Here is a 14002-nt window from a genome sequence, read left to right as displayed (position 1 = left end):
ATTTACGCGCCGGCACGTCAGGCAGAGCCCATCCCCTCCCGAGAGCGAGGGGGAAGGGGAACGCAACGTGCAGGACTTCTCCAGGTGGGACTCCCGATACCAGCCCCCCTCCCCAGGAGACCACCGGCCTGGAGGGGAGGTGCGTGAAGCAGAAGCAAGAAGGGACCCGAGGCGACCCCACGACCCACCTTGGCCATCTCCTGCTCCAGCTGCAGCCTGCGAGCCACCTTCTGCTGGTAGGTCTTCAGCACATTCTCCACATGCTGCTCCATAAAGAACTTGAAGGCGGAGGGCGAGTAGCTCTTGATGCGCGACTCCCGCTTCTCCTCGTCGCGGCAGCCCCTGCGCACGGGCACCGGGGACGTCTGGATCTGCTTGCGGTCCTTGCCCGCCTTCTCCCCTTTGGCGCCCCTGGGGCTCCTGGGGCTCCCGTCGGGGGGCTCGGCGGCCCGGCTGCCCCGGAGGCCCTGCTGCAGCCCCGCGCACAGGCCGTCCACGTCGTACTGCTCGGCGCGGCCCTGCGGCCGCAGCAGGTGCCGGGGGTAGGGCGGGGGCCGGCCCCGCGCCTCGGCGCCCCCCGGGGCGGGGGGATGCTCGTCCTGGGGCTCCAGGCCCTCGAGCGCGGGGCCCGGCGGCGGCACCCAGGCAGGGTGCGAAGGCCCCACGGCCGTCTGGGGCTCGGGCCTCATCACCCGCACGCTCTTCACCGCGTGCAGGATGTGCGCGGCCGTCACGGCCGTGATGGCGTTGGGGGAGGGCGCGGCCGCTGCCTGGTGGCCGTTGAAGGAGCCGGTCCTGCTGGGGCCTGGCTTCTGCAGCGAGTCCCGCCGGGCCAGGCCGGCGCTCGGCCACTGCGGCGCGGGGGGCGCGCTCGGCTCGAACCGCTCGGCGCCGAGGCCGGTCCGGGATGGGGTGGCCAGGCCCGGCGGGGGGCTGTCGCCAGCGAACACGGCGCCCCGGGGGCCCCCCGCGTGCACCGGGTGGGGCTGCTTGGGGTGCGGGTGGGGCGCGTACGCAGCGGCGCCGCCCGGGGGCGGGAACGCGAGGCCGGGCTGCACCTGCACCTGCACGGCCGGGCCCTTGGCGGCCAGGCCCGCGTACCCACCGACCTCCGGCGGAGTCTTGCTCTGGAAGGAGGGGCTGCGCTGGACGCCGTAGGCCAGGGGCTCCCCGGGCACCAGCAGGGGGGCCCTGTAGTGCGGGCCCTGCAGCGGGGGCGCCGGGCCCCCGGGGCCGGGGAGGCTCATCCCGGCGGCCTCCCCGGCGGCGGCATAGCCCTTGGGTGGGTGCGGACGGCAGTGAGGCCCGACGGCGGCGAAGAGGAAGTCCGGGTACTGGCGGGGCACCTCGTCCAGGGCGGCGGGGCCCTCGAAGGCCGGCCCGCTCACCTGGGCGTAGGGCGGGAAAGGGTCACCTGCTCCTTCGAAGCTCGGCCTCCGCGGCACAGAGGCTGGCGCCAGGCCTTTTCCTGCAGAGGAGGGAACGGGAGGCTGACGCCGCGGCACGGCTACTCCGCGGCCGAAGGCCTGGGAAGGCCCCTGACGCCAGTGACGGCCGCGTGGGCGGCGCCGGGCTCCCAGTCCAAAGGCCGTGCCCTGCCTGTCCGAGGACGCCCCCGCGGAGCACCTGGCCGAGCCCTGACCCTCTGCAGCTGTGCTTCCAGCAGAAGCCACGGCAAATGACACTGTGTTCTCAGGCTAAGACGATGCATCAGAAAGACCACGAGCAAGGCAGGTGCGGGGTCATCAGAGAGTGGGCGCTGCCTCCTGAGGGGCTGGGCTGCAACACAGACCCCGGGACCCTCAGAGTCTGGACACGGTGGCCAGCGAGGCACTGTTTAAGGGAACTCCTCAGTCAAGAAGAAAACAGAAACCTGTGTCCTCTTCACAAAGAAGATACGGCTACAAAGCCCGTGCAATTTCCCCCTCAGCAGATGAACTGGGCTTATCCAAGGTCTCCCACAAAACAGGGAACACTCCTGTTCAATATCCTGAATCCCTTACTACACCCAGGGACCTCAGGTCCCCAAATGGGCCCCATCTGCTCTACCAGCAAACAGAAACATTCAGTGACAGGCAGCAAGGCCAGACATCTGGTGCTGGGGCCTCTGGCCCTCCCCAGGGGCACCAGGGGGCCTTCCCACACCTCTGCCCAAGGTGTCTGGCTCTGGAGGAACCTGCCACTGGGCAGCCTGCTCTCAGAGGCCACAGAGTGGGAAACGGTGTGTTTCAGAATCAATGAAATAAGCCTCCCCCACAAGCCCAAGAGAAGGCAGAAAGAACCTGCGGGGGTTGCCTCATTTTAATATCCAGTGAATTTTCCGATCTTTCATAAGCAAAACAAATCCACAAACCCAGCAAGTAGGAGGCACCCAGCTCAGTGTCATATCTGCCACCCGCCATCCCCGCCCTCGGGCGACCATCAGGACGGCCCCTGCCCGCAGCCCCCATCGTGCTCACCTGGGGAGGTCTGCTTGACGACCCTCACAATCTGCTCCTTGCCCGGCTCCAGGTAACCCATCTTACTGATGAACTCCAGGGCGGCCTCGATGCTGCGGCTGCCGGTCTGCTTGAGGGCCCTTCCCGCCATCTCCTGGGGGTGGAGTGGACACAGAGACGTTAGTGGGGGCCTGGGTGCGCGTCCCCTCGACACGAAGCCTCCAGGACTGCCTTCCCGCCCTGCGCCCGGCTCCAAGCCAGCAGCACTGGGGACGTGTCGTCAGGCGCCGATGACAACCTCACTGACCCCCAGACCACGACGATGGGCCTGGAAGACCATACGTCCTGCTCCTGCTAGAAAAATTCTGTGACTGGACTGAAATTCCCATCTAGCCTGTGGAAGTCAGAGAACTGGCCTTCCCCAGCCCAGGCTTCCTGGGGGAGGGACCCCTGCCCTGAGGGGAGACCTGCACATCTACTGTTTATGGTGCCCCGTGCCCATGCGGGCGGCGGCGGGCGAGAGAGGACGTCAGCCCAGGACAGGCCCCAGCACTGCTGGCGGGATGAGCACCGGGGAAGAGGGCTGGAGGACAGAGAGGGACCAGGGGCTGATCACAGGCCAGACGGAGGCACAGCCGGCTCTTCACAGACAGCTGGGATTCAGGCAGCAGGAGGGCTCAGTGGAGGAAAGGTATTCTTGGCAGCAGGTGGTACCGTCAGAGCAGGGGCCTGGTGGGGGAAGAATGGGGAGGCGGGAGAGGACAGCGGGGAGGCACCACAGACCAGGCCGCCTACCTGAAGGCAGTCGCAGGAGCTTTCCAAGCAGGGTCGGGGTCAGTGAAGAGGATGGGCCAGGGGCAGAGCTGCAGAACCCGTGGTCGGGTGCTCAGGCCGGAGGGGGAGGGCTGCGAGGGCTGTGGCCCAGGCGCCCTGGGCCGGCTCTGCAGAGCTGTGGCCAGACAGGGAAGCCAGCCTTCAAGGATGGAACCAGGAGGGGCAGCGAGAGGGGATTCTGTGGACAGACAGGGGTCTTCTGAAGGTGGAGGGGTGGGTGGGCAAGGAGGAGGGAACTGCAAATGCAGGAAGTGGGTGGTGACCGGAGGGGAGGGGTCTCAGAGCAGCAGGGGTGGGAGAGCCCTGACGGAGACTGCTGTAGCTTGGACAGGAGAGGAGAAGGCAGTGAGCAGGCAGCAGGACCCCAGGTCCCCAGGGGACAGAGGCCGGTCAGCAAAGAGCCACAGCAGAAACCCAGGAGATGCCCCGGACCCTGAGGACGGATGAGCCGCTCTCCCCGCCTGCCGGGCCAGGGGCTTTTCAAGGCTAACAGAGTGGACCTGTCCCCGCGCTTGTGTGTCTGCCCCTCTGTTAGGACTGCGACAGCCTGGGGGCCTGACCCTCCTGTGGCTCAGGGCTGCGCCCACCCACCTAACACAGGGACGGGAAGGACTCTGGTGCTTCACATCCACTGATTGTGTACATAATATTAACCTCCATCCTGGCCGGGCCCCACGGGGTGGCTGGACAAAGCGCGCACACGGCCGTGACCTGTGCCTGTGTCCTCGGGGATTCGGGAGAGAAGAGGCAGGAAGAGCCCCGCCCGTGAGCCAAGGGCTGGGGGGGAGGCGGCCTCTGGGGGAAGCAGCGGAAGGGACGGCTCGCGAGGCTGGGCAGCGGTGGCCAGAGCTGCCTTGGGATCGAAGGAAAGGGCACGAGCTGGGGGAGAGCCAGCCCGCTGCAGACAGCGCCCATCTGCTGTGTCTGGGACAGGACCGAAGCTTTGGCTTCTTTGGGGTGACCGGCCGCACGTGTGCGTCGCTTCAGACCGGCTACGTGTCAAGGAAGCAGCGACTCTGAGGACCAACCACGTCAGACAGTGTGTGTGTTCAACTCCCTGCTGCGCACTGGCCTCAGCCTCAAGATTCCAACCTTCCCAACGCTTTGCTTCCAGTCGAGGAACTTAACCAGCAAGAACACCGGGAGGCAACCACAGGTACCGACGACGTGCTCACAGGGCTACTTCGAATCGCACAACCGACCAACTAACCATACGCCCATCACACACCCGACCACGCTGAGCCCTCCTGTTTACTAAACAACCCAGTCAGGCAGTCTTGCCCTTGCCGTCTGTCCCTTCCACCAAATTTAGCAAGTGTGCAGTTTCCGTACATTAACTCTCAGAGACACCACTAGACATATATGTATAGGCGTGCTTTAAAAACTGCAGGAAGGGACTTCCCTGGTGGTCCAGTGGGTGAGACTCCGCACTCCCAATGCAGGGGGCCCGGGTTTGATCCCTGGTCAGGGAACTAGATCCTGCACGCATGCCGCAACTAAGACCTGGCACAGACAAAATAAACATAAGTAAGTAAATAAATAAATACTAAAAAACCCCACAAACTGCAGGAAACTCGGGATCATTTTTAAACCCATCAGGAATCACAACCCTGCCTTGCCTCCACCCCCCCAGGCAGCAGGACGCCGTTTCTGTGACTCCAGTGCCCAGATGTCAGGCCAGCAGCGTGGTGTGCCGCTGTAAGACCGGTGCCCAGGGACGCCCACACCCTGCCCCTGAGCTCCGCCCCAGCTGGACAGCACGCTTGCCCCCGGGACCTTCGGGAGCCCGGTGAGCAGGGGCCCAGGGTCTGCACGGCTGCCCCCGCGCCACCCCCTTGCCCCTCGGCTTCTAGACCCACGTCCCCTCCCCCCTGCCCTCCCTCGCTCCACCGGCCGAGCTGCCCCGCTTGAAAGTCCCGCAGCTCCAGAGCCTGGGGGCAGGGCAGCTCCTCACGGCAGTTTCCCGGCGCTTCCAAGAGCCTGAAGGGCGGGTGGCTGGCTGTGAAGGAGAAGGAAAGGGCGACCCAGCCTGCCTGGGGCCAGAGCAGAGACGCAGGCAGGCCCCCGCGGAGCGAGTGGATCCCGCGCCAGTCCGACACACCCGGCACCCGCGCGGTTCCCGGAGAAGGAGAAGAGAAAACTAAAGCCAAGAAAACCCGCAAGGGGCCTGTGGATCTGAACTGTGAGTGGGTGACGAGAAGATGAGGCACAACTCCGGCTCAAGGCCCTACCGCAAAGCCGCGGGGCAGGGCGCCCACTGAGCGCTTCCGAGGAAAAAGATGTTTTTTAGAGTAACTTATAGGTAGGGAATGAAGAAGAAATTTGGGCTAAAATTAAACAAGCATGGAAAATGCTCAACCTTACCAAGGATCAAAGAAACACTTTTAATAAAATAGCGTTTTATATTGAATTGTTAACACCAAAACAAAATAGTTACAAAGGCAAATGGCTGGTGAAACTCTTCACAGTCATATATTTTTGGTCCTTTGAGGTGACTATTTGTTAACAAGTACCAAAAGTTATTAAACGTGCGCCCTGATTTAATAATTTTACTTCCTAAAATTCTCAGGCCAATTTAAAAGAATCCTATTTTAAAAGTCAACATCTTTGCATAAAGATGTTTGTCCGAATTAGATATAATACAATAAATCAGCCCCTCAAACAGAAGCGTGTAGGGCAGGAGTAGAAAGGGCTTAAATAATCCAATGAGAGAATAATTATGTTCATTATAATTAAAGTATTCCCTGGGATACACTTAATGCAGCCCAAAAATACTTGCTATGGCCAAATTCTCTTAATGGAGAAGCACTAAGCATCTAATATTCTTCTCTACAGAGTACACAGCAGTGAACAAATGTGTGACTTCCAATAGCGTAAACAACATGAAGAAACAGTGACGTGCAAAATGTCTGAGCATCGTCCACAAACAAGGGCTTGATCAGAACACGAGGAAAACAAGTTTGACAGTTTTATGTTGAAATATGCAACGATTTCTTCTTGTTAAAGAGCGTAAGATGATGAGAATACTTATGCGTATGTCCAGTTCCGTTATAGTAAAGCTGCCAGTGTTATCCAGCTACACAGTTGTGGGCAGATGACAAAAGTCCTCCAGATCACAGCTGAGTCCAGTGAGAGGGCAAGATGTCACCAGGTCATCCCAGCGCTCCCTTCAGCTGTAAAGTTCCACGATTTCAAGGGATGTTTGCTAAAACATTAAGGATTTCACTGTTGGCACTACTGAGATAGGTGAGCGGAGGTGTGACCCACTCCAGGGAAACTACCAAAATCCCCTATGAGTTTACACACACACACACACAGGAGATGAGAACGTTATACTGGTGTGATTAGTGACGTCTGAGAACCTAAACAACGTCTTTAGTTCAGTCCATCCAGCGGGTTATTCCAGTTGTCCTACTATGAGCCCAATCATCAAATACCTACTTTGCTTCCATTTATCATAATTTGGCTACACAGTCAGCAGGAAGTACTGCTTTCTACATGCTCTTGCAACTTCATAGGCCCTTAAGTAAGTATTTTACTTGGGTTACTATTTAACTACAAAACCATTCTTGTATCTTCGTGGGATTTGTTCTTAAAGGAACACTACACTCCTGGATATGCCTATTACGATAACTTAGGTCCAACCTCTTTTTGAAAAAAACACTCCCATTTTTGTCAATAATGAAAAGCCATAGAGAAATAGAATATAACATACAAAAACACTTAGCCGTGCTCCAGGAAAGGGTAGGGAACCAGTTTTTTGTTTTTTTTTTTGCAGTATGCGGGCCTCTCACTGTTGTGGCTTCTCCCACTGCGGAGCACAGGTTCCCGACGCGCAGGCTCAGCGGCCGTGACTCACGGGCCCAGCCGCTCCGCAGCACGTGGGATCTTCCCGCACCGGGGCACGCACCCGCGTCCCCCGCATCGGTAGGTGGACTCTCAACCACTGCGCCACCAGGGAAGCCCAGGGAACCAGTTTTAACAGCACATGTGCTGCCCAGGGTCAGGGCCTCCTGAGGACGGTCAGCGGCATGAACCTGCCCGTGGACACAGTGGGCCCGCCGCTGGGCTCAGGCAACAGGCTCTGCCGGGCCTCCCCAGCATGGCTGCCCCCCATGCTCTGGCAGGAACCCCCTGACCGCACCCTCACCAGCACATGCCTGCTTTTAGGGAGGCCGACAGGTCCTCTAACACCTGGCTTGCACAAGTCATGCAATAAATAGGCACACACACAAAACCACAAAATCTCTAGGACAGTCTCTTCTGCCCCAGGAAACAAGGAAGGAGTCAGACCGTCCCTGCCAGGGACAGACGAGCCCTGGCGTTCTGAGTTCTGGGGGAACCAAGGAGCCCGTGGCAGAGAGCACAGCGGTGGGCGGTGCAGGCCCCTCAGAAGTCAGATTCCAGGGGGGAGCTGGTCACCACCAGCCAGAGAGCCTGGCGACACGAGTGGGTAGAGGTCCGTGGTGGCCCAACACAAAGAACCTGACGCTGAGTTAGAGACAGGCGCGTTCAAAGCCTGAGCTGAGGATGCCAGACGAGGGTGGAGCTGGGGGTGGGCAGAGTTCAGAAGAAAAGGTCTCAGGCAGAGAAAGCCTGGGGACAACACAGCCTCACTGGATGGTCTGAACTGGGGCACGCGGTGTGACGGGTCCCAGGGCCAGCCTTCCTGCTCCCCCGCTGGGCAGGGCCCTGGCTCCTTTCAGGGCAGGATCGGAGGTCGGGACAAGGGTTCAGAAGGAAGGGCTTGCCAAGCTCCAAGCTCTGCACACTTGGTTCTGAACCGCACTGTGGGCTCTACAGGGTAGAGAGAAGACACCGGGAGAGGGCAGGCCCAAGAGCCTCCGGCCACTGTCCTCCGGGGCTGGGAGGGGAATCAAGGGGGGCTTAATGGGGAGCTGTGGCTCGCACTCTTGTTGGGAACTCTGTCGTCAGAGGCACAAGGTTTTCACGAAGGAAAGGATTCGGTTTCTGTCTCAGCCCACGATGCCGGATGACGAAGCAGGAGGTGGCAGTCCAGTGCATGAGCAGCGGGACCCTGGGCCCAGGGGACGGGGGCGGGGGCTGCCCACCGCCTGGTACCTGCGGACACGAGACGGAGCCACGAAGGCCAGACCCGCGCCGCGAATGGGCGTCAGGACGCCGGGAGATGGACCAGCCGGCAGAGCTCAGGCGCCAGCGGCTCCGCGTGATTCTGGAAGAAGAGATTCTTCATCGGCTACAAGCCCGCCTTGGCTCCTGAAATTCAGTGGCCTGAGTGTGTGGGGAGAGGCTTCCCGTGCAGACAAGGGCCACCGCCAACTTCTGCCATTCAGACGTCTCACCCACAGACAGCACACGGGCCTCCCCACCGAGCATCCTTCGTCACAGACCTTCGAGCTCCTTTCTGAGCTTTCAATGAGTAGCTGCTCTTCTCCTGTGTGTCCTGTAGCCGTCTGCACGGCCTCCGTCCCACTTTGCTGGGGACCGTCAGCCCACAGGCATCAAAGGGAAGGGACGTCTAATGCAGAGTTCAGGGAGCTCTCCTCTCTGTGGTTTTTTTTTAAATGTTATCAAGTAAACGGGGCCATCTAGAAAGCTATGGGCTCATTTAAGAAGGAAGACAGTCTTCTGCTACTTCTACACCCTTGAAAGATACAGTGAAATTTACAAAAATGTTTAATTATGAAACATGGTACTGAAGACAAACTTCCAAGCTAGTTTTTATGTAATTTTCAGAAAAAGTTAGGGAGTTCCCTGGTGGCCTAGTGGTTAGGATTCCAGGCTTTCACTGTCGTAGCCCGGGTTCAATCCGTGGTTGGAGAACTCAGATCCCGCAAGCCTCACGCGGCCCAAAACAAAACCAAACAAACAGAAAAAACCCCAAAACAAAAAAAAATCTATTAAAAAGAAAAAAAAAAGCAAAGAAAAAGTTACAGTGTAACCTTGAAATGGACACACACTGGGGAGCTCCGCACACAGGCACATAGCTGCTATGCAGGCACCCTTCTGGCCGACTCCACCCCGTGGTTCCGAAACCCTTTAAACTGGGACTTCCCTGGTGGTCCAGTGGGTAAGACTCCGCACTCCCAGTGCAGGGGGCCTGGCTTCGATCCCTGGTCGGGGAACTAGATCCCATGCGCGTGCCGCGACTAAGACCCGGGGCAACCAAATAAATAAATAAATATTTTTTTAAAAACATGTTTGAAATCCTTTAAACTGTTTTCAGGGTTGAAATGGATGTTGACCCCAGTGTGAAAGCCCATCGACTAGGCCGGGACAAGGACGCTGGCTTTTACCCTGATCGAGGCAGGAAGCCACCTAGCATTTGGAGCACGAGATCCGACTTCTGTTTTAAAAGGGTCCCCTGGCTGCGCTGTGGAGAGCACAGTCTAAGGGGGATGGGGGAGGTTAAGGGGCCGGCGTGACCGTGCAGACGCACCGACTGTCCAGGTCCCCACGGACTCCTGCTGGGTTCCCTGGCGGGCCCTCGCAGCCCACAGGGAGCTCAGCTCCTCTCGTGCTGCAGACCAGCCTTTGGGGGGGGTCTCTTGAGTGGAGGCGCAGCCTCGTGGGCCCTGTTGGTGGGAGGACTCGGGACTGAGACAGAGAGGGAGCGGGAGCTGTGCACGAGTCTCCGAGTCTTGGAATCACCCTAAAATGTAGGTGCTTGTATTTTATCAAAATCAGGAGACTGGGACTTCCCTGCTGGTCCAGTGGCTGGACGCTGCTGGTCCAGACTCCGAGTTCCCAATGCAGGGGATCCGGGTTCAATCACTAGTCGGGGAACTAGATCCCGCATGCCGCAACTAAAGATCCCACACGCGGCAAGGAAGATCCCTCATGCCACAACTAAGACCCGGCGAAGTCAAATAAATAAATAAAATATTTTTTAAAAAACCAGGAGACTGAGGCTCAGAACGAGTAATCATTTCCCAAGTTCACACAGTCAGTGGTAAAGTCAGAACTCAAAACCCAAACAGTCAAAACAAGTCCAACATGACCAGTAATCAGAGGCTGCATTTTTTAAAATAAGGAACCATCTCACACTCATTAGATGGACAAGTGTTTAAAATACCTGACACCACCAAGTGTCGGCTAGGACAGGGAAGACCGCCCTGCAGAGGCTGAGGACGAGATGCTGACCAGTAAACCACACAGAACACTGTGACAGCATCTGGTAAAGTCAGGGATGCTCGTATCCTGTGACCCACACACCCCACTTCCGGAGAAAGTCCCCACGTGTCACAAGAAGACACACAGGAGAACACCTGCTGCACTTCTGTCGAGAATGGAAAACTGGAAACGATCTAAACATCCATTAGTGGGATAACAGAGATGTAAGTGGCGGTGAAATGACAGCAATTACAATGAACGGGAGCCTCGTCCATCAACGTCGATAAACCTCAGAAACATGATGCAGACGGGAAAAGGAAGCTGCAAAATCACATTATACAGGGGTTTTAAAAACCTTGTAAAACAATACGGCAGATTGGTTACAGAACACGTCTGAAGCAACGGCACCGAACACATTGGAAAGAGGAACCCAGCACGGAGGCACAGAGGAGTTGCTCCATGTGACACAGCGTTTCTCCCAAAGGTCTCTGGAACAAGGTGGGAAAATGTTACATCATTCTCTCTACTTCTATAAACGTTTGACTGATGAAAAATCATCATCAGTCATCACAAGCATGTCTGACAGGAAGGCCAGCCCCAGTGCTGCCTGCCCACGCGCGGCCTGTGCCCCTTGTCCACAATCCCGCCTGCTCATCCTGAAGTTCTCGGGGCCGGAAGCTGCGTCCTGCTCACGTCTGTGTCCACGGCTTGGCAGACAGGAACTGCTTGGGCGCTCGGAAAGCGATGAACGGACGAAGGAACAGACGTGCAAAAGCCCAGCCCTTCCTGCCCTGGCGGCCCCATCTCGTGAGCGCACAGGGGACGGGAAGAGCGCCATCCCTGCGTGGTCTCCGCCCTGGAGGCTCTAGAGGCGCCGAATCCCACCCCCCTCCGCACCTGCTCCTGCCTCAAACAGCCCCTCCTGTGGCCCAGCGGGTCCCGTCAGGCAGTGAAAGAGTGAGCCACTGGCTGTCGCTTATGGGTGACAACATTCAAACAACCTGGGTGCCCCAGAATACACCGAGGTCTATCATCAATTCACTGGAACGCGACACTTTGTTTTTTTAGACAGTGTGTCGGAGAATAAAATGACACGGGGCAACGCTTGCGATATACTGTAAAATAAAACAAGCCGAGCACAAAAAGTGGGTCCCAAACACACACATGGGGCTTCGGCTCATACCTGGTGCGTCAGCCGCCAAAGCACTCTCATCATTTTCCATCCGTGCTCTGAGACGACAGTCACAGCGGAGAAGGGACCTCAGCACGTTTTGGAATAGAGAAGCCAGAGGGAGGGGGTGAGATGCCCAGGAGCAAGCTGTGAGCCCACCGGGCAGGAGAGGATGAGGACCCAGGGTCCCACCCGGCCCGGCCCTCCCCTGGGGACACTGAACCCGAAGCTCCGACCAGAGACTGCAGCCCAGCAAGGGGCCGACGGGCAGCACAGCAGTGAGGCAGAGGGTCAAGGGAGCCACGACACCTCACAGAGCTGAGGGTCTCCCCTCCTCCGGAGAAGCCAAGCCCGGCGTGGGCAGCAGTGAGCCCGGCCTCCAGCGCAGCCCCTGCCATCACCGCTGTGGCCGTCACTCCCAGGTACGAACAGCCTCCAACTCAAGCCAAAGCAAACAAACCCAACAGCACACACGATATGACCTCATTCTGTAAATTAAAAAAAAATCACACCAGATACCGACATGTTCACGGTGGCGCCTCAGAGCGATGGGGGCCCGATGATCTTCCAGAAATGCAGCCAAGTAACCACCCAGTTCCCTGGTGTTGGGACCCACGACCCCCCCTCACTTCCTCTCACCTCTTCTTTGGCTGCTGTTTAAAAATATCTGCTTCCTTCTCTCGGCTCTATCGAGACGGGCTTCTAGAGACCGTGTGTGGGTGTCAGCTCCGGCTGCGGGTCAGAACCCGTGTCCTCTCCACCCTCCACGGACACGTGTGACACCACTGCAGGGATGCTCCTCGTTACAGGGAGGCCTGTTTTCTCCAGCTGGTCACGTGCCCACAGGCAGCAGACTAAACACCAGACAATAACCACACAAGTGCTCGGAGGTGCACGATCGTTTTCCCTGAGAAAACAGCTATTTTGACACACCTTGGGACAGGTCCGTACAATGGGAGGCTCTGCCCTCGGCCAGGAATTTCAAACATCTGGGCCGCTGCAGAGTTAAGAGTTCCAAAGATGACAAGCTTCATCAATACCTGCCGGAGCTCCACTAGGAAATCTTCCAGCCAAACTTTCTACCTAGCAGTGGTCCCACTTTAAAACGATGCTCTTAGAAAATGCCATTAGCACCCCTTTCGGAGAGTCGCACGTACAGGCTGTTGGCAGATTTGTAAAGAAATGAGCAGCAGGAAGGCCTGTGGAGTGAATGTGTGGACAGAGGGCCCTGCATGTAAGCCCCGTCCTGTCCGCCACAATCACCCCGAGAAATGAGTGCCACCAGCCATGTGTCAGAGACAAAAACCGAGGGAGTAAGATGGATTAGCAACTCACCCTAAGCCACAGTGATGGCAAGGACCAGGTAGGAAGGAGAGGCGCTCACAGCACTTGTAGCGGGGCTTCCCTGGTGGCGCAGTGGTTAAGAATCCGCCTGCCAATGCAGGGGACATGGGTTCGAGCCCTGGTCCAGGAAGATCCCACATGCCATGGAGCAACTAAGCCCGTGCGCCACAACTACTGAGCCTGCGCTCTAGAGCCAGAGAGCCACAACTACTGAGCATGTGTGCCACAACTACTGAAGCCCGCGCGCCTAGAGCCCGTGCTCCGCAACAAGAGAAGCCACTGCAATGAGAAGCCCACGCATCGCAATGAAGAGTAGACCCCCCCACCCCCGTGAACGAAGACCCAACTCGGACTAAACAAATAAATAAACACACACACAAAAGACTGAAGGTGCTTATCTATCAAAATATTGATGTTAAAAACGTAATCTTATCAGTGGCTGCCTTTCAGAGGTAAGATTTTCAGCTGCTTTCATTTTCATCTACAATGTCTAGAACGTTCTATAACAAACATAAATTACGATTTTGAAAACAATACACCTATAGTAGTCATGAAATTATGAGTTGCCCTTTCCAAGCTGGTTGACATTTCTAGTGCACGAGGTCTGGGCAGGGAGTGAGCGAGGGTTCGACTGCTTTCACTGGCACAACTGACCACTGCCCGACAGAAAGCTAACGTAGGCCACAGAGGGACTTTCATTTTCTTGTAGCCACATTTAAGAAGAAAAAGGTAAAAGTGGAATTAGTGTTAATACGTTATTTACCCCCATATCTCTTTCAAGTGCAATCAATATTAAAGGGACAGAGATATCTTACATTCTCTTTTTTGCACGAAGTCCTCCAAATCAGGCGTGTATCAGGCTCAGCGCAGACTTCAACTCAGACGAGCCGCCAGGGTCAGCGCAGGCGCCCCCCACGGGCCGTAAGGGCCTGGGAGCCTACGCCGGGCCCACAGAGCGCCCACTGCAGAATCCGGAAGGCTGCGGCTGCCCACTGACTGGCTGTCTCATTCTGTTTTGCTTTTTGATTCATGGATTTTTATTTATTTAACAGGTTATTATCAGCTACGTCAGTATTCCTTTACGTCTAAGCTACTATTTACTACTCCCAGTGAGTTCTGC

General features: G+C 57.3%; 1 protein-coding gene across 6 annotated transcripts in view; it reads right to left on the bottom strand.

The window, feature by feature from the left end:
* Positions 1 to 14002, bottom strand: part of LATS2 (large tumor suppressor kinase 2) — an 81738-nt gene that overhangs the window by 9750 nt on the left and 57986 nt on the right. For all 6 annotated transcript variants that reach the window (XM_027116702.1, XM_027116703.1, XM_027116706.1 and 3 more), the window contains 2 exons: positions 2460 to 2592; positions 189 to 1468 (listed from right to left, as the gene is read on the bottom strand). In XM_027116702.1, coding sequence (XP_026972503.1) covers positions 189 to 1468; positions 2460 to 2592 — 1413 coding nt within the window. The remainder of the gene's footprint in view (positions 1 to 188; positions 1469 to 2459; positions 2593 to 14002) is intronic.

The sequence above is a fragment of the Aethalodelphis obliquidens genome, unplaced genomic scaffold (assembly GCF_003676395.1).
Source record: "Aethalodelphis obliquidens isolate GAN/ISIS:26980383/991018 unplaced genomic scaffold, ASM367639v1 scaffold16, whole genome shotgun sequence".
Taxonomy (NCBI): Eukaryota; Metazoa; Chordata; class Mammalia; order Artiodactyla; family Delphinidae; genus Aethalodelphis; species Aethalodelphis obliquidens.
The sequence above is the reverse complement of the archived record's forward strand: the minus strand, read 5'-3'. Positions and strand labels throughout refer to the sequence as shown.